General features: G+C 36.2%; 1 protein-coding gene across 1 annotated transcript in view; it reads right to left on the bottom strand.

Annotated features, from left to right (window-relative positions):
- LOC148874127 (tRNA synthetase class I (I, L, M and V) family protein) overlaps nt 1–18,205 on the bottom strand; it is a 62,271-nt gene extending 44,066 nt beyond the window's left edge. The window contains exons 1-8 of the mRNA XM_088961588.1: nt 17,245–18,205; nt 17,024–17,089; nt 16,750–16,893; nt 16,037–16,263; nt 14,536–14,701; nt 13,747–13,860; nt 11,435–11,532; nt 5,666–5,744 (exon numbers count right to left, since the gene is read on the bottom strand). Coding sequence (XP_088817714.1) covers nt 5,666–5,744; nt 11,435–11,532; nt 13,747–13,860; nt 14,536–14,701; nt 16,037–16,263; nt 16,750–16,893; nt 17,024–17,089; nt 17,245–17,778 — 1,428 coding nt within the window. The 5' untranslated portion in view covers nt 17,779–18,205. The remainder of the gene's footprint in view (nt 1–5,665; nt 5,745–11,434; nt 11,533–13,746; nt 13,861–14,535; nt 14,702–16,036; nt 16,264–16,749; nt 16,894–17,023; nt 17,090–17,244) is intronic.
- Nucleotides 18,206–24,796: the final 6,591 nt, after the last annotated feature.

Genomic DNA, 24,796 nt, shown 5'->3' with positions numbered 1-24,796 from the left:
GTTTCCCAACAAAAACTATCGGCCCAAGGAGGAATAGGCTTGCTCCAAATCTCTTTAATAGGGAAGGACAACCCAAGAGGAACTGGAAGCTGAATTGAGGTCTCAAAAAAAGAGGCACAAGAAAAAGAACTACAGGAGAAAGGGGTCCAAAATCTGGTGTCTTCCTTATTAGGGTCCAATAAAACATTTTCAAGGATGGCTAACAGAGAAAAAATACAGCCCAAGTCCGTATCCTTAATTGCCCTTCTTAGCCCAGGTTCCACCCAAAACCAGAAGTAGATTCTGAAGGAACTAAGAAAGAGAATATAGGCTCATTTTTCAAATTTGACAGATTATACAAAGAGGGAAACCGGTCCATCAGAGGTAAGTCCCCAACCCAAGGTTGCTCCCAAAACTTTATTTGATTACTTGAGTTCAAATCATATCTGATCCAAGGGGAGAAAACTAAAAGCAGATCATGAATGGCTTTCCACGGAGAAGTAGTTGTAGCCCTTGCCATAATTCCAAGATCCCAGCCATTGTCTTCCAACCCATGTATGCTAACCACTATCTTCGTCCAAAATTCGTCCCTTTCCAACGAAAACCTCTACAACCATTTCCCCAGCAATGCCATGTTTCTTTTCCTGATATTCCCAATCCTAAGACCTCCTAACTTCTTACATCTAGTTGCCACCTCCCAACTCACACTCACCCTATGATCTCTCTTCTCCTGTCCTGTCTCCCACAAAAAATCCCTCATTAACTTTTCCACAATGTTAGAAACCTTTGTAGGAATCTTAAAACACTTAAAGGAAATAAACACAAAGGTTAGCTAAGGTAGACCTAATCAAAGTGACTCTCTCCCCCCCCCCAATGATAGATACTTTTTCCTCTAAGAAGCAAGCTTTTTCTCGAATCTCTCTAATATCGGGTTCCAAAAGCTTTCATTCTTGGGATTATCTCCTAAGGGGAGGCCTAAGTAAATCAAAGGCCAATTCGAGATTGCACGGCCTAACACACCTGCATAATCACTTACTTCCCTCTCCTCCAAATTCACTCCCACCATACAACTCTTATCAAAGTTCACATTGATAATAGACATCCGCTCAAAGAGTTGTGTTGCCAATTTTAAATTCTTGATCCAATTTATGTCCCCACCTTCACAGAGCAGGATTGTGTCATCTGCAAACTACAAGTGTGTAAGTGGAACTTCCTCTCTTCCTACTATCCATCCTTTTATTAAGTTCCTCGAGTCAGCTCTATGGATGGGGTGCCCGTAACATATCAGGGTGAGATAGCACAAGCTTTTAAAGAACATTTTAGATCATCTATAGAAGACCTTTGCATGAAAGAGTTTGTCTTGAGGGCCTTGATTTGTTGAGGATCCTAAGGGAAATGAAGAACTCGTTAGAAAGGAAATTTGAGTAGGGGAAATCAAGGAGGTTGCCTTTTCCGTGGATAGATACAAAGCTCCGAGACCTAACGGCTTCACAATGGCATTCTACCAAGATTGTTGGGACATTCTAGAAGAAGATTTGCTAGGAGTGCTTGAGGAGTTCTATGAAAGAGGAGTAATTAATCGAGCCTTAATTCAACCTTCATTACTTTGGTGCCAAAGAAAAGTGATGCAACTCATCCTCGTGAGTTTAGACCCATTAGCATGGTGACTAGTTTCTATAAAATTATAGCAAAGGTCCTATGTCCCTCTTATTGTCTCTCCAAATCAAGGTGCTTTTGTAAGGGGTAGGAAATCACCAACCAAATCCTAATTGCCAATGAATGTGTGAAGGATTACAAAAGAGTTGGGAAAAAAAGGCTTTGATTGTAAGTTCGACTTGGAAAAACCTTTTGATATGGTGGGTTGGTCATTCTTGGTGGAAATCTTGAAGAATTTTGAATTTGGAGAGAGATGGTGTAAATGGATAAGAGGACGCTTAAGACCTATCATTACTCCCTATTGGTGAATGGAACTACGGTGGATTTCTTCCCAACCTTAAGAGGGATTAGACAAGGAGATCCCCTATCTCCCTTTCTTTTCACTCTAATTGTTGAGGTCCTCGGAAAGCTTATTGCAAGGGCAGACTCACTTGAATTGTTGAGGGGCTGGAAGGTTGGTCAGGGCAGTGCTCCAAGTACTCATTTGCAATTTGGAGATGATACTTTGTTGTTCTGTGAAGGTGGTAATAGGAATAGGGTTAGGAATCTCAAGTGGGCAGTACAATTCTTTGAGCTAATCTCCAATCTCAAGGTGAACTGCAACAAGAATTGTATTATGGGTGTTAATATGGAAGAAATGGAGATGCTGGAGTATGTGAATATCTTGGGATGTGAGGTGGCACAATGGTCGTTGAAGTATGCTTATATCTTTGGGGGAGATTCAAAAAAGAGCAGTTTTTGAAACCCAATAGTTGAAAGGTTTCTTAAGAAACTTGCTTCTTGGAAGAAAAGTTATTTGTCTTTAGGGTGAAGGATCACTTTGATAAGAGCTACTTTAGCCAATCTACCTATGTAATTTATGTCTGTCTTTAAGATGCTAGTGAATGTGAGCAGAAAATTTAAAAAGTAGATGAGGGACTTCTTATGGGAACCAAGAGAGGAGAAAAAGGACTATAGAGTAAACTAGGAAATGGTGAGTAGAAGCAAGAAGTTTGGCGGGTTGCGTCTAGGCAATTTACAAGAGAGGAATACGGCTCTACTGGGAAAATGACTTTGGAGGCTTTGGAGGCTTCCTATGGATAAGGACAAGCTTTGGGCTAAGATAGTGATTGGCATTCATGGGCTTCCAATCGACGATTGGGATGTTGAGTTACTGACCGAGGCTACCAAAGCCTCTCCTTGGAAGGCTATCCATGCTATATCCTCCCTATCTTTCCTACCTTTTATCAAGTATGACCTCTATTCTAGAAATCATATAAAATTTTGGGAACAGGTGTGGATGGGTAACTTCTCTCTGAAAGAAAATTGCCTTTCTACTTTTGCCCTATCAAGATATAAAGATAAACTTGTGTCCTCTTTTCTGGTTCCTTCAAACTCGAGGAATGGTGTTGATTGGGATTTGGGATTGAGGAGGGGTGTGAGGGATTCAGAAATTGACGAGGTTCTGGACTTGATTCATATCCTTAATGGGATTAATTTGCATTCCTCTAAACCTGACAATCGTATTTGGACCCTATCCTCCTCTAGTGTATTTTCATGTGCTTCTTTCTTTAAGGCCCCGATCCAACCTTTTGACTTTTCAGAGATATCTTTCCCGGTTAAGGAAGTCTGGGGTAATCCCATTCCTCCAAGAATTGGAGGTTTTTGTTGGGAAGTCTTCCTAGAAAGAACTAATACTTGCAATTTGCTCCAAAGGAAAAGGACTAATTTGTGTTTATCCCCACACTGGTGTGTTTTGTGTAAACTTGCTTTCATTTATTAATTTCCTGCCCTCTTGCAACCTTTGTTTGGGAATGGTTTTTCTTGTTGCTTGGGTGCAGGCGGTCTCCCCCGACTAATGTGCAAAGCTTATTTGCTTCTACTTTCTTGAGATGGCCAAAGAAAAGGGGGTGAGTGAGTATTATGGAGATGTGTAAGGGCAGCTGTGAGCTGCACTTTATGGGAATAAAGAAATGCAAGATCATTCCTAGACAAGGAAAGAAGTAGAGAAGATGTCATTGAAACCATTATGGTGAGAGTGGTTCAGTGGGTAAAATCTAGGAAGATATTTGTCGATTTCTCAACAGGTAATATAATGAACAAATGGAAGGAAGTAGCTAGTTCTGATTTCCATAATTCTAATATAAGCCCTGCTTGGTCTCCTCCAATGTTTGACTACATTAAGTTGAACTTTGATGGGAGTACTGTTGGGAATCCAGGCCCATCTGGTATTGGAGGGCTGTGTAGGGGCAGTGAAGGCAAGACCATTGGTCTCTATTCAAGCCTGATTGGAATAGGTAACTCCCTAACGGCTAAGGTTATGGCAGTTATGGAAGGACTGCAAAAGGAAAAAGATCTGAATGTCAGAAAGCTGATTGTAGAAGGTGATTCAAAGCTGGTTTTGGAGTGGTTGCAAAAGGAAAATAAAAAGTTTTTCCATTTTCAATAATGAAAAAAAAATAGAGATTCAAGTGGATGATTCAAAATATGTAAATGCAGTTCAGCTAGGTTAAAAGTGCAGCAAATGGTTTTGTTGATGTTTTAGCAAAACAAGGGTGGGGAGGAACCAGTTGTTTTGGCCTCAACTGTAACAGTTTTGTCTGTGGAGAGTTAATATAGTTTACTTCCATATCTTGTATTTTTTAATATTTCTAATGATATTCTGTTATTGATCAAAAAAACATAGAAAAGTCCTCTTGAAAAGTTTATTTGGATCCCACGGAGCATGATAAAAGGATTTGGATACCCATGCCCAAAGGTCATTTCTCTTGTGCTTCTTTCTTTAATGCCCTTTGTCATCCTGTGTCTTTACAGCCTTTCCCCTTTAGCTTTGGTGTAGGCCTGTTCCCCCTAAGGTCTTGGCATTCTGTTGGGAACTGTTTTATGGGAAAGTAAACACCTTGGATAATTAATCTACAAAAAAGAAAACCTTATCTTTGCACCTCACCTAGTTGGTGTACTCTTTCCAGGTCTCATGGTAAGGACTGTTACCATTTACTAATTTCCTATACTGTTACTACAGAGTTGTGAGATTAGCTCTTCTTGATTTTTGGTTACAGGTGGAATAGGCCAAAAGAAGTAAGCATGTTTTTTGACCCATCTACCTTTGCTTGGCACCAACGAAGAGGAAGTATAATGTGGAGGGTTGCAAGAGCAGCTTTGCTTAGGACAGTGTGGGAAGAAAGGAAAGCCAGTATATTCCAAGAGAAGGAGAGAAGCCAACAAGAACTGAAGGAGTTTATCTTGTATAGGGCTATCTCATGGCTGAAATCTTTGGACTTATTTCAGCAATTTTCTTTTAATGATCTTTGGAGGCATAGGGCAGCAGTGGCAAGCAGCTCCTCTCTGAAGACAAAGGTGTACATGAGTTGGGTAACCCCCTCCTGAAGGCATTATGAAATTAAATTTTGACGGCAGGAGTCAGTGTAACCTAGGTCTCTCTAGGATGGGAGGGGTTCTAAGGAATGAAAGTGGTATTGTGGCTTTTTTATACTCAGGCCCTTTAGGTGAGGAGTGAGGACTCCACTAGGGTGGAACTATTAGCTGCCCTTCAAGGGGTACAGTTTGCAGTACAGCTAGGAGTGGAACAGCTAGTAATAGAAGGTGTCTCCAGGATAGTTGTGGGGTGGCTACAGAACCCAGAGACTGTAGTTTGGGGCTTTAAGAATGAACTTAAAAAATTCAAGTGGCTGACAAGAAATTTGTATGTCAGAATACAATAGGTGGGGAGATTTGAGAATGCTATTGCTGATTGTTTATCCAACCAAGGGGCAAATAGGGAACAGTTGTAATCTGTTTTAGTTTTTGATTGTTTGGAGAGATCGCAGATCGTGTCTTTCCATGGAATCTCTTGTAAATGTTATTCTCCTTTTGCTAATAAAATTCCCCAATTATCAAAACAAAGGAATAAAGATCAAGAGCTGAGAAGCAAAATACAAGCAGAAAAAATGGACAAAGGTCCTCATCACCTAAGTATTCATATGAACTAACTATATCTGAAATTTTTAAGCAAAAGAAAATAACTGAAAATGGTATTGAATCAGATGTGGACCTTAACGTAATCCGGAACCCAATATGTCTGTCTATTACTTTCTAACAGTTTTTCTTTCAATTTTTCTACTGCAACAAACCTGCAAAACATTGTCAAGATTACAAACTAGTAAACACTGAAACTTAGATGTACGTGAGTGGGCGGATTGAAACTTAGATGTGCACAGTATAAAATCCTTCCACAAGCAACAGTGAGAATCACTAAAATGCCTTTCACATACAAAAACAAATAACCAATCAAAAAAGAAAGAGAAAAAATTAAAAAAAAAGTGAAAAGAAATTAAAGGTATGAAAACCAAACTTCAAATGAGTCAATTGCAGCCTCAATTTAGCATTTTAGCATATAAAACACACCTTATGATGTCTGTTTCTTGCAACAGATGAAGGTGGATATAAAACGGAGATTGAGGAAGATGCATTTCAACTAAAAGTTAACCGCATCCAATAGCACCACTTTATTAACAAGGATACCCATTATCAAATAAGCCACCTCCATTAGGATCATAATTTTCTGTATAAACGATAAAGAAAGGTAAAGAAGTATGCAGCAATGATCAATTCCTTTAGGGCTATATGGAAAAGGCATATCTACTCCATTCCCTAATTGCCAACACAACCTTTTTTTATTTTGATCATAACAACATCAATGAAATTTAATTACTGAAAAAGACAAAAAGGAGAGAACAAGCATCTCATCGTCAACCAACACAAGGCAGGCAAAAGTAAACCATATGGAACACAACAGCATTGGAGGGAGGGTGGCAGAGGGCAGGAGGCAGGAGGCGGGGAAGCTAAGAATGATAACCCTGCCCTAACAGGAGCAAGAGGATGCTCCTAGCCACAAGATGGGGGTTCCAACTTCCAACCCTCCATTTGACATGTTCATGTTATATGGGGAATGAGGTGAATGTTTCCACTGTGTTAGTACAAATGTTTTTTGGGGTTTAGGGCTACCTTTGTTATTAAGCCATTATTTCGTTATTTGTTAAGTTTCCTAATCACCAAGTCAGTAGGTTCAGGGTTGTGCAGGAGTGTTGAGTGCAAAACAAATCATTGTAGCATCAAATTTGAGATGCTCCACATTTTTGGAGCTTCATCAGAGAATGCACATGTGCATCTACAATTGTACATACTATAATATATTATATTAATACCATAAATATATGTAAATAAGTTTAGATGCAAAAAAATAGAACTATGAGGGCATCAAACATAATAAATTGAACTTGTTAGGTTATTAGTAATACCTGTAAGAGAGAAAAGAGACTGTCACAAACACAGAAGCAAAGAAAGAAACACACAATTAATTTCCTTGGAAATCTTTGACCCCACCAAGGGAAAGAGGAATGACTAAGCAAGTAGTTAGAAGAAGATACACAGCAAGACTCAAAGAAAGAACTTGAAGAAAAGAAGTCAGATAGCAAGAGTGCAAAACGCATTGTCAGGAAAGAAAGGAAGCAACTGTTTGACCAGTACTCAAATACTGTAGATTTTCAGCTCAATCTAGCATGTGTTAGTACCCCAACTAAAGGTTTTAAGATAACGGATTTTTGAGTTCTGCAAAACGTGGTCAAAGTAAAATCAACAGGTTTGCTAGTGGACTCCACTAGCTGTCACCCATAATAATCATCTTAGTGCCAAGTTTGGTCCATAATTTAATCATTAGACAATTAAGTTTCAATCTTATGGAAATCTACTACTTATAGTATCTTTTAGATTTATTAATCATAGCAACTCTTGTAATTACTAGTTAGTAATTTCCATAGTTATCATTTACAGTAAAATTATGAATTACTATTTTTGGAGATCTTGGCTATTTTATTTAGATAATGGCAAGGATGCAGCTGGATATGGTATCAGACACTAAATTTACAATTTCTACCCATTTACCGAACTGGAAAGGCAACTGGGCCATGGATCAAGCGTTTCAACCACCATATAACCACAGTGACCCATAATATTGTCTATGGTTAAACAGTTATTTTTCTTGTCTTCTAGTTCTAGGTTTGGATCTTGTTGAAACATGTTTTCGTAAAATATATAGTCAAATATTATTGCTCACAGAGCTATTTAATATAATAATGAAAGAAAAGAAAATACCTAATGAATGAGAAATAGTATGGTACCTATATTTAAGAACAAAGGTGATAGAAAAAGTTGTAATAACTATTAAAAGATTAATGTCATGGGCCATAACATGAAACTTTGAGAGCGAATAATTAAGCAATTATGACATTAAACAAGTGTATTTCAGAGAACCGATTTGAGATTATGTCAAGAAGATCAACCATGGAAGTTATCTTTCCTTTGCAACAATTGGTAGAAAAGTTCAGATTTTTTTTTTTTGTTGTTGATCAATAACAGAACCAATTTTATTAAAAGAAGAAATTTAGTACAAAGAAAGGGGAGGGATAAACAGTCATAGCCCTCCCCGAAAGGAAGATCACAAAAAAGCCCAAAATAACTCATTCCTTCCCACCCCTTGTTTAGCAAGTGTGTTAGAAACAGCATTTGTGCCTCTTTTAACCCAATTACAAGACACCTCTATCCCTTACAGCAAATTAACAGCTTTTCTCTTTTTGTGAATGTAGCACCACCGTCCCTCTTCTTCCTTTTTTTTCTTTTTTTGATGAATGAATGGTATTTTATTAAATAGAGATAGAAATAGTACAAGCATGAAGCACCCTAAGAGGAGGCATGAGGTGTTACCTCCCCTTAAAGATGGTTCCAAACCCAACTCTTTTCAGATTGCAGTTACAAATTAGCCAAAAACAGAGAATCCCTTGAAGCCCCTTGTTTAGCTAAAGAATCTGCCAAAGCATTTGCCGATCTACTAACCCATTGAAAGCTAATTGACATGGTGCCCGTAAGCCATTTGACTTTTTTGATGATGTCCCTATATCCCCAAACAACAGTTTCTGGGTCCGACATCCATTCCACTATCACCTTAGAGTCTCCTTCAACTATCAAATTAGTCACTCCAAGTTGGTTGGAAAGCTGTAGTCCTTGTACCACAGCTAATATCTCAGCCCTTGTAGAGTCTCCATAACCCACTGGACCTGAGAATAAGGATAGAATGTTGCCATCCTTATTCCTCAAGATCCCTCCTACACCCGAAGGTCATGGATTGCCTTGACTGCTCCCATCACAGTTCAACTTCACAACTCCTTCCGAAGGAGGTAACCAATTTGCTTGTGTTCGATTTTTCTTGGATGATGTGGAGGCCACTGTGCCCAACTCCTTCGAAGGTCATCATTAGAGTAATCCACAAAGAGATCAGTAGTTTTTAGCCAAAGGATTGCCCTTGCTAGTATACAATCCTTTATTTCAGCAATGCTTCTCTCCTCCTGGAAAACTCGGGCATTTCTTTCCTCCCAAATGGTCCATAAGAGGGCTGCCCTAATACATTTCCAAATTACTTTCCCTCTCTTTGTTGGCCATCCAAAAAAAAGACAGATCAAAAAGTAGATTTACTTCAGGAGGCAAGTTCCACCTATCCCTAAACAGCATAAAAACCCAATTCCAAATATAGAGCAAGAAATCAATAGGTGATAACAGTCCTCATTCTGCACTTTACATAAAATGCACCAATTGGAGGACAAGCATGAATAAGGTCTCTTTTTTTGTACATTGTCCGTAGTATTAATTTTACCATAATACACTTCCCAACAAAAACCAGCAATTTTAGGTGGAATTGGCCTTGACTAGACTTCTTTAATTGGGAACAACAAAGGGGAAGGAGTAGAGCAAAGGGACTTAAAGAAGGAAGAACAAGAGAAGGAGCCACTCAAGGTCAAAGACCAAATCCTTTTATTTGGTTTAGGAGGGTCCAAACAAACAAAATCAAGTAAAAGTAAGAGCTTAGAGGCAGAAACCGACTCCTCATCCCTCAACCCTCTACGGAACCCAAAATCCCAATTAAGAGACAATGGGAGAATGGGGGTAGAAAGAAACCTCAAAACAGGCTCCTTTTTTATAGAGGGAAATAGAAAAAAGAGGGGGATAGAGGTCTTTTAATGGTTGATTGCCCACCCAAAAAAGCACAAAATTACCATTGCAGACATCCCTCTTCTTCCTTTTTTGGAAGCCAGATAATTGCAAGCTTTGAATCACCTTCTATCACCAACTTCCTGATATTCGGCCCTTTAGCCTTTTGGATCCCTTCCATAACAGCCATAATTTCAGCTTTTAAGGAATCCCCTTCACCAATTGGGCCTGAGAATAGTGCAATGATATTTCCTTCTTCGTTCCTGAAAAATCCTCCAATGCCAGAAGGACCAGGATTACCTTCACTGTTGCCATTAAAATTAAGTTAATGAAACCACTAAAGGGTGGGGACCACAATGACCTGATCACCTCCTTAGCAGGAGCAGAATCAGCCATGTCCCTCCACTTCCCCATCACCTCAATGCCAGGAACTTCTCTGGAAATATCCAAAGGCTTCACCCAATGCACTACCTTGATGGAGATAGCTTCAATGACAGCTTCTATACTTCTTGATTTTTCATGGAAAAGCCTTTGATTCCTTTCCCCCCAAATTGTCCAACACTGCTGTCCTTGTGCATCTCCACAGTAATCTTCTCCTCTTTTTTGACCATCTTAGGAAGTTAGAAGCAAAATAGAAAAACAGAGATCTTCATATGGTGTTCATTGATCTAGAGAAAGCATATGAAAGAGTTTCTTGAGAGCAATGTTGTCAAATTCTTACGATTTACAATTCGAATCATGAATCCCAAGGGTTTCGATTCAAATCTAATGTCCGAATCCTTTTCTGCAAAAATCTTACAATTTTTGTTTGAATCCTACGATTTGATTCATTACAACTTATACAGTTTTTACGATTCAATAAACTCAATTAAGAATTAGTTCTCTACTTTTTTTTTTTTTGTTTATATTCAGTTTTGTCAAGGGAGACTTTTTTAAAGCCCTTACTAGAAAACTATTTATTTATGTTATTTAAGACAAGAAATTGAGTTTATTTTCCATATATGTAGGTTAAAGAGCCATTGTATGTAGATTTGTTTGATTTTCAAGTCCAACTAGATTATATCATTTTAGGCTTCTATTGTATAAGCATTAAATTCTATTGTTTCAAGTACATATATGGTAGATATAGATTAAAAACAGAGTAAAGTCACTTTCCTACATATATTTAGCCTTTTAGGATATCTATATTTTATTTTTTGACAAGTTTATAAAAAATAGAAATAATCTTACAATTTGCTATATGATTCACAATTCGATTCTATTCAACTTTATTGTGATTTTCAAAACATTGCTTGAGAGAGAATATGGCAGCTCTAGAACATGGTAACCTGACAACAGTGGATATGTTGCATTGTGCAGGGCAATGTTCAAACATAACTAACAGTACACTGGGTCCAACATGATGCACCAGGTTATATCCACAGTGCCAAAGGCACCATATGCTAAAACAGGTTTGATAAACTTATATGCACATCACTCTAATAGAAAAGCTTTCAAATTGATAGGCCACGAGGTAGCCACAGCAGAGCAAGAATCCAGTCATGCTGGAATGAATGAACATGATAGAAGGTCTAAATGCTCACTCATGACCATGTCTACAATACAAGGGTCAAAAAGGTCAATCTACAAATCTTCAATAAGTCAAAGAGAAACAGAAGAGGAGTCTAACTATGAAAATGGAGAAAAGAGAAAAAAATTACAACTTTAAAATATGACAATATCAATAAGTCAGAACCAAAAAATATACAGTGCAAGGGGAGGGGGCACCAAAAACTGCACCTACCAGCTTGGAACTGCTCTATAAAGAAGTGGTGTATCAGATCTCCAACAAAAAGGATAAGAATGGGTAAAGTTGCCAGACTTAACTAGCCTGCCTTTTGCCTGTCAAAAAAATTAGTTTTTGTTAAATATGTAAAAGATCCAAAGAATGAAAAATTACACTAAAAACTTTACAGGATGCTTACACTGAAATAATATAATTTTTTAAAACTAAATAACTTTCTAAATCAGAAAAGGAAAGTCTACAACCCAAATCAAAGGAGGGAAAAAATAAAATAGCCCAAAAACAGCTATACTACCAATGCAGCAATGCCCCAACTAATAGAATAAGATAGATCCCCACCAATTACAAAAATAAGAAAAGTGTTTCTTTTTGATAGATAATAAGACTTCACTCATAAATATAAACAGGTATGTACAAGGATATCAAAGAATATTCAGAAATTGGGGTAGGATTAACCCATTAGAAAGAGATTACAATTAATCCCAGAACAAAAGTTCCCTATCAACCCCTTGTTTGGCTAAAGAATCAGCCAACCCATTTCCCAACCTTGGCACCCACTGAATTATTAATGTCATCACCCTTGTTGGCCATTTTATCTTCGTAATAGTATCCCTGTAAATCCAGGCTACATTCTTCTCATCCTTAAGCCAACCAACCACCACTTGACAGTTCCCTTTTATAACCAACCTCTCTAAACTCAGATCTTCTGCCTTTTGAATACCAAAGAGTACAGCAAGTAACTGGAAAAGTGAATTCCCTCAATAGACCATGAGATGAGGCTATTGTTCTTTCAAGAACACCAATCAAAAACTGCAGCTCACTCATTTTTCCATCAAAGATCCTTTCATTCCTCTCTTTACAAAGCACCAAGAAATGGCAAAAGAAGAGAGATTCCCAAAAGAATTGATCTGAAGAATAAGAGGATCGGAAGAGCAGTTACCAAAATACAATATCCCTATTGTATTGCTTTTACCAAAAGAATTGAGCTACATCATTTACAAGTTGCAAGCTTGTGGTAATTAAATGTTAATTAAAGATATTACTATAGTTTTATAATCCTCATGAAGTAAGGAAGAGGCACAAGATGAGGGAGGTGCTTGCACGTTCAACCAGAAATTTTCATGATTAATTTAGGCTGTTGGAGAGGTGCCTGATTGGCCATTTTGAAACAGAAAATTCTCAACACACAACAAGTGGTTTCAGCCACAAGTATTAACAAGCAAATAAAGAAGAGAAAATAGAAGAGGAAGCAAGAATTAACTCTACTATAGCTGCTGGCTATGGAAGAAACAGAAATAAAAAGAATTGTTTATTGAATTCAATGAAATAGATTGTTCTCTACAAGATCTATTGACACCCTTTTAAGACTCAAAGTAGCACTTTGGGACTCTATTTGGACTCTAAGACTAACTCCTCGTATTCAAACTCCGAACAAAAAGTAGAAACTTCCTTTCCAAATTAGCAAATACTATAACTCCTCAATTCCACTAAACACAAGAAACCAAAAATTACTGAATAAGTCATCTTTTACGATAAATGGTAATGACAATTACCATAAAAGCTAGTCAACTTGTTGATTAGGCTTTTGACCATGACTTGCAGAATACAAAATTCAGCCAACTTAAAGTCTTTAATTGGAGCACTTTCACATGTATGATTGAGATGAAATTCTACAGCGTTGGAGTACTCTAAGTGTACTTTAATGCCACAATATTTCAGCCAGATCAAACAAGGTTTGACTGGTCAAACAGTCACTTCTTTTCTGGTCGGTGATGTATTCTGCAGGCCTATTATTTGTCCTTGTCTTCCATTTCGTCCTTTGCATCCATATGTGCATCATGTTTTGTCAACTCTGATCCAGATTAGAAGATGTGAGGGCTTGGGAAACTGCAGGATAGAAACATGGGACCCTCAAGTTTGGCAGTGAATAAGAAGCGCTTGATACTATTAATTGGAAGCAAAGTCAGATTTGATCTCTATAGCTCAGGTTGGGGAGAGGGAATCCATTAGTCGGGGCAATTAGAAACATGGGACCCTCAAGTTTGGTGTGGATTAATATCTTTGATATCCCTTTACATGCTTGGTATTTTCAAATGTTTCAAGCAGTGGGGGAAGTGTGAAATAGATTCAGATTTATTGACCCAAGAACAATTTGTATTCCACTCATCTATATGAAGTTTTGATCCTATATAGACAGATCAAAATACCAAAGTCAACATATTGATAGTTTTACTAGTATCAAGATCAACAGAATTTTATTAAATCACCATATCAAGATTCAAAACATAAAAGGTGGCAGTTGGTATCATTACCTTTAGTGCATTAATAATATCCTTATCTGCATCCTTGACATAACGCCCACTGAAGTCAGAAATTTTTTCAGTAAAGCAGCCATCATCATCAACTGCCACAATAAGGTTCTCTCCCTAGACAAGTCAAATCATAGAGGAGGCAAAAATCAATATGGAACACTGACAGGTCAAAGAACCCTACAGACGAAAACCTGAAAAAAGGTTCAAAATCACTTTTTTTTGGCAGTGGACATTAAAAATATAGAAAAGGCATACCATCAACATGGGCATTGAATTTCAGGAATGACAAAATATGGGGTCACAAAGTGCCAGAAACTGCAGCTAAGGTTCAAAATTTCGACATGTTACATCTCATATAGGGCTTATCTATCATATCGTATCAGCAGGTGGCCAATACAGCTTTTTCAAGGCATTTTAAGGAAATGCTAATTTTATTAGTTAAATAACATTAAAACAACTCCTTTCTCAAATTTTGAAAAAAAAATATATATGTGATGCATTAGGTATAAGTACTGATACACCCCTTCCACCATATCGGGGTGTGTCGATACTTTGAACCTTAACTGCAATCTGTAACAAATTAAAGATTTTAAAGCTCTTTGCACAATCCTCCTGTTTCCCAAAATATTATCCAATCTGGCAAAATAATGGTTGATGGAACAAATGGTTTTTTGCAGAACTATATTAGCTAATTAGCAATCAAAATATAGCATAATACTTTATTGAAAATCAACATGATCACAAAAACAACAATCGCTAAGTAACTAGTAACGTAATGATCATGGAAACCTTATTGATTATGTGTGCCTCAATGCAGACACGGTAATCCTCTTCACCAAATGCAGGTGCACAGTGAACAATGCCAGTCCCACTATCATCAGTAACATAATTGTCTGCAATAACTCTAAATGCAACCTCTGAAAATTCCTTAAAGTAGTCAAATAATGGGACATATCTGCAGCAATAACAACAAATGATGTTGACAAAAAATATAAAAAAGAAAGAAAAGAAAGAAAAAGCCATTTCTGCAGTAAAGTTCTGTGACGTCAATGTAACCCTAACTTTTAAGAAGTGAAAAGGGAGAGAAAGAAAGGATGCCAGTATAAATTAATAAACCAGTTCAAATGGCCCACAAACAAGAACATGGGAGGGGATCCACCGCTTGGTGACTTGAGCAGCTGAGCGTTAAAGAAAGGCTTGACCTATTCTAATGATTGCAACTATCCTTTCTAATATTTTCCTTCTGACAGTTTTTAAAGTAACCATTATAATTTCATTAAGAAACTCCATACTATCCAAAAAGCTATAACTAAACTACAGTACAAGTTGACTCCTGACCCTAGTGATTTCCATTCAAGATTTTCCTTTGCAGCTTTGCTTTTGTTAAGGTATCAGCCAAAATCAAGGTTTAAAATGTCAATGTCAATGGAAATGCCGGTCATCCAAATATAAGAAACATGTCAGAAATGTCAGAAATATCGTATGGAAATATTGTAAAAAGTATAGACATGGTGTAAACATTGTAAAATGTGCAAAATATAGAATGATATTTTATGAAATAACAAAAAGAAGCATAAGCACACCTTTTAAATTATCGTCTTGTTCTTAATCATTAAACATCCAATCATATGAAATAATGTGTATAGAATTTATTTTATACATTTTTTCATATATAATGTGTATATACATTGTAAAATGTGCAAAATATAGAATGATATTTTATGAAATAACAAAAAGAAGCATAAGCACACCTTTTTAAACTATCGTCTTGTTCTTAATCATTAAACATCCAATCATATGAAATAATGTGTATAGAATTTATTTTATACATTTTTTCATATATAATGTGTATAAAAATTATTTTGTACATTTTGGAATATAAAATATCATGTATAATATGTATTATAGGTGTCATTTTACAATATGTATATATAAAATATAACATAGAACATAAAATAACACATATATATGTATAAAATAAATATGTGTGGGTTGGGCCGGATGCACACCCGGGCCAGGACTGGGCCTGAACATAAAACCTAGGCCCAAGCCCAGAATTTACAGGCTGGGCTGAGAACGATCACCCCTACAGTCAGGTCAGTGTGGTTTACCACTTAACCCGACCTAGTGACACCCTATTTATCATATGTGAATTAAACGATTCTAAGTTAGAGTTTTCCTCAAGTGTCATGCCAGAAAAATCACACCAGTGTTAATATCTGTGTTTTATAGGGCACAACAAATGAAGTAACTTATGGAATCAATAGGCAAAGAATGTATGTGCTCTTACTTTGTTCCCACCAATGAAGCACCACTGACTTTCTCTAACAACTCGTAAGATCCAGTATCCATTCCACTCTTATCTTTGTTATTGGAAGAACTCTTGCTTTTGGAGTTTGAAGATTTTGAATCTTGAGTTGGACCATACTGTGCATCTGGTTTTGGCTTCTTGACATGTAGTTGAGATAACCGAGATTCAGCAACAACATAGGTTGATCCAGACAACTTGTCACGGACCTATTTGTCATTCAACTTCTTATGAGACACTCGTATATGAGAGCAAATAACAACATATGCACAAAATTAAAAAGCATATACATAAATAGAAAATTCATAAGTTTAACTAAAACGACATCTCATCATCCTGATCATGTATAGACTACATAAAAAAGGGTTCCTTTCTACCTACCAAGCGCTAACGATATTTGTATATTACACACATCTTGAATTTGGATTTGTTAATTTTCGGGAAAAAAAAAAAGGAAGAACAAATTGTCTAGTATCTCTAGGCTTCACCATGGTGCCTAATACACATGCCTTTAGCAGCTTTACAACACAAACCCAAGACTGCCAATCAACAAAAATTTAATTTCAGATTGAACAAATATTAAACAGCATCATGTAGTACAAAACTAATGAATTGCTATGGTACAATGGTACCAAGTACTAGATTGTGATATCATAAAAAAGTTATATTTAATAACCACAGTGAAGTTAACCGACCTTCACATAGACAAAATTTAAATTGACACAGAGAGCAAGATTAGAAGGTAGAGTCCATGGGGTTGTTGTCCATGCTACAAAAGATGCATTATGTGGATCACCAACAATTGGGAAGGCCACCATTATTTCAGGATCTGGAACTTCCTACATAATAATAATCCATAAAAAAGGTTATAGGCAAATGGAGTCGTAAAAAATACCAGACAATAAGAAATTAACCATTATTAGTAAATAACTAGAAACAGAAACAGAAGTTCCCACGGTTAGTTGATACCTTATAGTTCAAGTTGGCTTCAAAGTTGGAAAGCGGGGTCTTGCAACCAGTACTGTATGGCATTACCTACAAAATAGGGTCCAAATCACATGCATTCGCATTTTTTAGAACATGCCATCAATACACATTTGAAATTCACCCTTGCAACATATTATTAAATTAGCTCCACAAAATTTACATTACATTGATCAAAAAAGCAAAGAACAGAATTTTCAGTGTACCTTAAACCCTCTATAGACCAGACCTTTCTCATAAAGCTGAGAGAAGACCCACCAAACCCCTTCCATATACTGAGGATCCATGGTCTTATAATCGTTCTTGAAATCAATCCACCTCCCCGTCCTCCTCACAATCTTCTCCCACTCCTCGACGTACCTCGTCACGATACTCCGGCACTCTTCGTTGTACTTATCAATTCCCATATCCAGCACTTCTTGCCTGTTCTTGATACCTAACTTGGTATCAATCTCGTACTCAACCGGAAGCCCATGACAATCCCACCCGAATCTCCTCGTGACGTGATGCCCAATCATTGTCTGGTACCTCGTGACTATATCCTTGATCGTCCCGGCGAGGATGTGGCCATAATGGGGCAACCCAGTGGCGAAAGGAGGGCCGTCGTAGAAAACATACTCGGGCATATGCTCCGTACGCTTGAGCTGGTTCTCGAAGGCTTTAATCTCGTCCCAGAACTTCAAAGTTTTCTCTTCTTGCTTCGGGAAGGAGAAATCCTTCCCCTCGCAAACCTCCTCCATTTGCTGTATTTCCAATAAGAGATCCCTACGACGAACTAACTGAGAAAAAAAACAAGGAAACGATGATGAAAGGACAAGGAGAGCTGACTGAGGTAGAAAGTAGGGAAAACCGTCCGCCGCCGGTTCGGGAGGTGAGAGCAAGGGAACAGCGAAACAGGGGGGTGGCGGAGGTTTTACACTGAAAATTGTTAGCCCTCAGCCTCGTAGCATTGTTGGTATTTTAGGGTACCAACGGGGTCCGAGTGCGTAGGGGTGTTGTGACTTGTCAGTACAAAACGGCTCAGTTGGCATGGGCTGATATGGACTCGCCAATAGGAAGTGATCGGCCCTTTGGGTTGACTTCTTTAGAACTACTATGCTCTATATAGCGACTCAGTGTATCCAAGGCATGGACTAACCGGTAAGTGTAAGTTGGGACGGGGAGAAGGAAGGGTTAGGCACCCCTCTTCCGTTTATGTAAGTGGGATCTACATGGGATGATTAAGGGAAGAGTTTTGACCAATCAAAACCCATTCATGAATTTTGATAAATAACACTTAATTGACTATCAATTCCAGTTGAATGGTCAGAAGTTTTTTAGATATCATATCTTTTCCAAAGAAAAGTTATTCAATTTGGTGGATAACTACCTATTGACATAAATGAAAATAATTTATAAAGAATGTAAATGTGTGAATGTAGTGTAAAACTTTTTTTAGTTTAAAATTATCCTATATTTCTTTGTTTGGAAAATTGCATAAAAATCATTTTAGTATAATTTCAATGGCTACTAAAATGCACATATTTGTGTATTTAGTATGATGAGTGATAAAGTAATCCCTTAATTACACATCGTTGCGTGGATCCAGGAACGTCTCAAGACACCTCATATTCTAGATCGGCTCATGCCACCCAAGCACTACGGGCTCCACTTGAAGGTAGGTCGGGAGATTCGATCTAAACAGCCTACTACAGCCCCAAACTATTTGTTTAACCCGAAAAATGAGCTATAAAGTAAACAAGTTAGTCAAAGGAGATAAATTCAAATCATACCCTAAAGTTGGTCATACGTACCTAATATAAAATCAACTAAAAAAAGTTTAAAGCAAGGAGATGAGAATATGTTATAGATTTATAATCATTAACACACCAAAGCCGAATTATAATCATACCCTAAACCAAATTATGGCCCCTCCTATATGTTGTATGCACTAATCATCCATTAGCATGACAACATAAGATAAAAGGGATGCTTAAAGCAATCCTCCCTATATAAAAGATTTAAAAGAAAAAAAGCATGGAATGATAACCATTAAGAAGACTACATGTGCTAAAAGCCAAACTTATTAGAGTGATCATCAATCAAGACCAAAAACTAAGAAGAAATTGCAATTATTGAGGCACAGAACCATTATAGGATGGGGGTAAAATAGCTAAACACTACAAGAAAAGTAACCTTTAGCAACAGTTTTTCTAGCAACAGACAAAAAAAATGGTTGCTAAATACTATATATAGCAACCGTATGTTTTTTCCATGTTTATATGGTGCCTCCTCATATATATCTTAGCCACGGTATCATAGCCTGTGGCTATAACATAATTTACTGAGACAGTTTTAAAATTAACCAATGCAATATTTTATTCTCGACAATATGAAACCGTGGCTATTTTATTTGTGCTGGTATTTTTGTAAATTTTTTCATCCCTTGACTAAAGCAAAGAAAAATAGAAATTGCCCACACATTCCTTCCTGCTCGTGCACTATTGCTCTTCACTCTTTTCATCTTCCCTTCTCTCGATCTCTGCTCGTGCGGTGTTCATCTCGGTAGCCCACGCATTCCTTCCTACTCGTGTGTTTCTACTCTCTTTCACTCCTTTCATCTTCCCTTCTCCGTCGATCTCTACTCGCACGTTATTCATTTGGGTAGGTGGTCGGAGTTCAAGGATTCATAAGGTAAGGGATTACATTTTTTTTGTATGGGTTGCTGGGAGGAATTGATTCAGCTTTTAATGGCAAGAATAGAATGGCACAAAATTTAGACGTCCATTGATCTATCTCTATTCAAAGCAAAAGTAGCGGTCTATTCGTTCAGCACAAGCTCCGCCTGCAACTCCCATCTTGTATAGCCCCTTTCTCATTCCTTAATCTCCCAAAAAAAGGCTATCATGTGGTTGCTAGGTTTTTTACAGATCCTTAGTTTCTATCTATTTTTAGCTTTGCAATTTTTTTTTCAAACTATATACAGGACTAGTAGTTCTAGGTAGCACTTCTTATTTATGAAGCTTCATAATTTGGAATATTAGATTGACAATATTTTTTTTTCTGAAGCAAACCCTTGTTTAGGAAAATTTTACTAATACTTTTGCCACCTCTTCACCCTTCTATTTTTGGAAGTTGGTTAAATTCTACTTGAATGCCAATTTTTTATTTGGTTTCTAATCAAATCTTATTAACTTGCATTTGGCAATTGGCATTGCACTTGTTCTCTGTCTTTTCTCCATAGTTAGCTTACTGCAATGGTGGAAGTTGTTAATATGCATTATGTGAAGTAATGGAATTTAAGATTTTTGAACACTTTGCCCTTTTCTCTTATATATTTTAATAAACCATTTACTCATTTCATGTTTTCTGAAAATTTTATTGGTTTCATCTACTAGTTTGTAGAATTATGGTACCTTGATAATGTTTTTTCTTTCTTCATAACTAAATTTTCATTTTCTTAACATGCATTACAAACTCATTGTTATTATTATCATTTTTTGTTTAGGATTCCATTGTTATTGGTATAGAGGACAAGATTGCAGCCTGGACCTTTTTTCCCAAAGGTGTGTTATTATCTAAACTTGTGCTCAATATTCTAAATTATGCATTAGAGTTCTTTTAGTTATAGCTTATATAGACTACCAATTAAATATAGTTTTTATGCATTTACATGCCTTTTTTCTAATTGGAGTATAAATAGAAGGGCCCCCCAAACCCCTACAGACATCAAGAAAAATATGAATTTTTGTGGGCTAGGGTGGTGGTTTGGTCATCAAATCCTATATAGATGGTTTATGTTTAAGTCAAGAGGAGGAATCAATCACTCATTTATTTATTGCATGCTTGTACATATCACAAATGTGGGAGTGTTTTTCCATTCCTTATGCACCCAATACTTGAGGGTCCAAGTTTCCCAAAGGACAACCACTAAAATTAAGTTTGATGGACCCATGAAAGGGAAGGGGTCTCCAAATGCATTATGATAGGCAATTTGAGCTTGTTCTCTCATTGATTTTACTACTGAAGTCTCTACACATATTCACTTCAATGATGCAACAATATTTTCCTATTATTTAAAATATCATTAAATGTGAAGTTTATAAACAACTTAGTTGCCTTCACCCAATGTATTGTCACCTTTACTGTTATACTTTCAATCAGAGCTTGTTTACTTCTTTCATCTCTTCCCAATTTGACTAAAGAACTACCACTCTTGAACATTTTTAAATGATCATGACCTAGATTTCCAAGTGATGAACCAAGATATACCAAATAAGGCTGGAATTACCTGCAGAAGTTTCAATATTTCTCCTAAAACAATCATTACTTAAAAGTATGTTGCCATGCAATACTTATGTATTAAATATGAAATCATCTCATTAATGTAGAATATCATGTCTAATTCAATGTTTGGACAAACACACCTGCATTAGGTGGCCAAGTGGGCGATTCAAATCACTTTAACTGATCCCTTGAAGAACCACGTTCATAAAAGTGTAAGATGATTTGTGCAATTTTTTTTTCCTTTTAAATTTTTGGAGACCACAATAAATTTAATGTGTCAAATTCATGGCCATTTAATTTCCATCCACACACGAGTCATTTATCTAACCTATCCTCTAAATAAAATGTTTCATAGGGCTGCTACTCTATTAATATGATAATTGTAGTCTAGGGGAGTAGACCTATAGGCCCTATACATTACTTTTGGGCCATTTGTAAGTGTATGGTCTGCGATAGGACTTGATACTTATGTAAGTATCAACACTTTTAAGTCTAAAAAATATATAGAACCTCAAAATTGGGTTTTGTTTTTAGGGCTTTAAAGGCACTAGTCTTCAAACTTTTTCAAGCATAATTATATTCAACAAATTTAGGTCAGACCTAGAATGTCTAAAATTCATTGGTATTTAGAGATATTAAGATATCTACTCCTAGGTTCCTTTAAATGATTTCATTTCTAATACTAAATTTTTTTATCATATTCTTAATGTTATTTATTTATATTGATTATTGTGAATTTATAGGATTGATTATATTCATAAGGCATTTCGTGTGGGCTTTGTGACATCTAGATTGCTTTGGAAAATGATGTAACTAACAACTTCATTGTTTATTTTGTTTATTCTTTTGCCTATCTTTTCTAATATTGAAATGCCATGGAATGTGCTATGAACATGCTTTATATGATATTGGAGTGCTATGAATATGCTAACCTACGTGACGAGGAGTTTTAGGGGATTAAATAAATCCACCATATAGATGTGTACATTTTTTGTTTTTCTTTCTAATTCTAATGTTAATATGCTTTATATGGTCATGAAGAATATGCTAATCCATGTAGGTTAATTTTAATGTTTATAAAATTTATTGATATTGGAGTGTCATGGATTACTTATTTTTTTAAATTCTGATGTGTCTATGGTTTATATGGTATCAATTGCCATGAGATGTGCTAACCCATGTAGTGATGAGCTTTAGGGGACTTTATAAATCTACTATGTGATTATTTATCTTTTTTGTTTTTTTGCTTAATCAAATAAGATTTTCAATTGACAACAAGGCTTTTGCATGACAACTACTAAATTTCATGAAATCCATTTTTTTCTTTTATATATTAATATTATAGATTAATTGAAACACTCAATAATGGGGGATAGGAGTGGGATGTATGTGTAGAGGTAAAATTGTTATAAAGAAGAGATTTTTACATATCTAGGTTAGATTCGACATTTTAAGGGCTCATGTTTTATCTTTGGTCAATGTAGGAATACAAATGAATTCATAGATGGAGTTGTTCAATTTTGAATTGGGCTGAGGCTAATTCATCACAAGATGAAAAAATTGTGTGTCCATGTATAAACTGTTGCAATGATAGATGGACAACAAGGGGTGAGGTGGCAGGCCATATTTTTGCTAGGGCTTTTGTAAATAATTATAGGCGTTAAAAATTCCATGGGGAAGAGCCATTGCCTCATGTACCAAATCATGAGCCAATAGCTAACCCCAATGTGATACATGGTGGTATTCATGAAATGTTATATGATACATTTCCAATGGAGATTGCTAATGATGAAAGCTGATATGAATGCTTAAACATTTAAGAAATTATTGGATTACACAGAACAAGAATTATACCCTAGTTGCAAAAAATATTTTAAGTTATCATTCATCATCCAATTATTTCACATAAAATGTCTAAGCAATTGGAGCAACAAATCATTTGATATGGTAATTGCTTTGATTAAAGATGCTATTCCTGAAGATGAAAGGTGTTCAAAGAACTATTATGAGACAAAGAAGATACTCAAAGATTTAAGATTTGGGTATGAGAAAATAGATGCATGCCCTAAACACTGTATGTTGTTTTGGAATGAGAATGCAAATTTATAACCATGTTCTCATTGTGGTTAATCGAGATGAAAGAGAGAGACATCATGTTCAGGGAAAAATAGTAAGAAGGTTGCTACTAGTGTTCTTTGAAAATTTCCTTTGAAGTTGAGACTAAGGAAATTGTTTATGTCATCAAAGATAGCTTATGACATGAGGTGGCATTATGATAAACGTAATGATAGTGATGAGGTGTTACGACATCTTGTTGATTATTCTGCATGGCTAAGTTTTAACATAAAGCATTGAGATTTTTCCTTAGAGCCTCGCAATGCATGAAATTGGTTAGTTAGTGATGGGTTTAATCTATTTGGTATAATGAGTGTTTCTCATAACACATGGCCATTACTTTTATTTTCTTATAATTTGCCCCTGTGATTATGTTTAAAAAAGCTATTCATTATACTTGCAACCCTTAATAGAGGATTTGAAGAAATTATGGTATGTTGGTGTCGATACATATGATGCCTTTACAAAGGAATTTTTTCGACTGAGGGTTGCATTCTTATGGACTATAAGCGACTTTCCTATTTATGCTTACTTATTAGTTTGGAGCACAAATGGTGAATTACCTTGCCTATCATGTAACAATGAAACTTGCTCCAAGTGATTGAAGCATGGAAGAAAGTTTTGTTAAATGGGCATAGACAATTTCTACTTCTGGATCATTGTTTTCGAGATGAAAGGCATCGTTTCAATAGTAAAGAAGAATGGAGATCACCAAGAAGGTTATCCGAATCTGATGTATTGGGTAAATTTGATAATTTTAATTTGAAAATAATGGAAAATAAAGATGATGGGAATGATAAAACACAAGAAAAAATAGATTGGAGAAAGATAAGTATCTTTTTTGAGTTACCATATTGGAAGTCATTAGAATTGTGTCACAATTTAGATGTTATGCATATCAAGAAGAATATATGCGAAAGCATCATAGGGACACTATTGGATATTAAAAGAAAAACAAATAATTCTTTGCAAGCATATCTTAATTTGCAAAAGATGGGAATTAGACCAGCTCTTCACCCTAAGTCCATAGCATCCAATAAGTTATTGGTGCCTCTTACATGTTTTACAATGAAAAAATGAGGATAAAACAAACTTTTGCAAAGTTTTGAAAGATGTTAAGCTTCCAGATGGGTGTGCATCTAATATTTCGAGACACGTTAATCTTTAATACACAAAATACTTGGATTGAAAAGCCATGATTATATTTTTTGCTCAACAAAATAATTGAAAATTCATGACGCGACAAAGATTGATGAGCTTGCATCCTCTCAACAAAATAATGAAGGATCCTCAGAGAGAAGTGTTATCGCTCAAGATGATATTTTTGCCCAAATTATCAATAAACTAGAAATGCGTGATTGAATGCGTTTGATGGGA

This window comes from Nelumbo lutea, chromosome 1 (genome assembly GCF_056320005.1).
Source record: "Nelumbo lutea isolate HS-2025 chromosome 1, American lotus-T2T, whole genome shotgun sequence".
NCBI classification, from domain to species: domain Eukaryota; kingdom Viridiplantae; phylum Streptophyta; class Magnoliopsida; order Proteales; family Nelumbonaceae; genus Nelumbo; species Nelumbo lutea.
The sequence above is the reverse complement of the archived record's forward strand: the minus strand, read 5'-3'. Positions and strand labels throughout refer to the sequence as shown.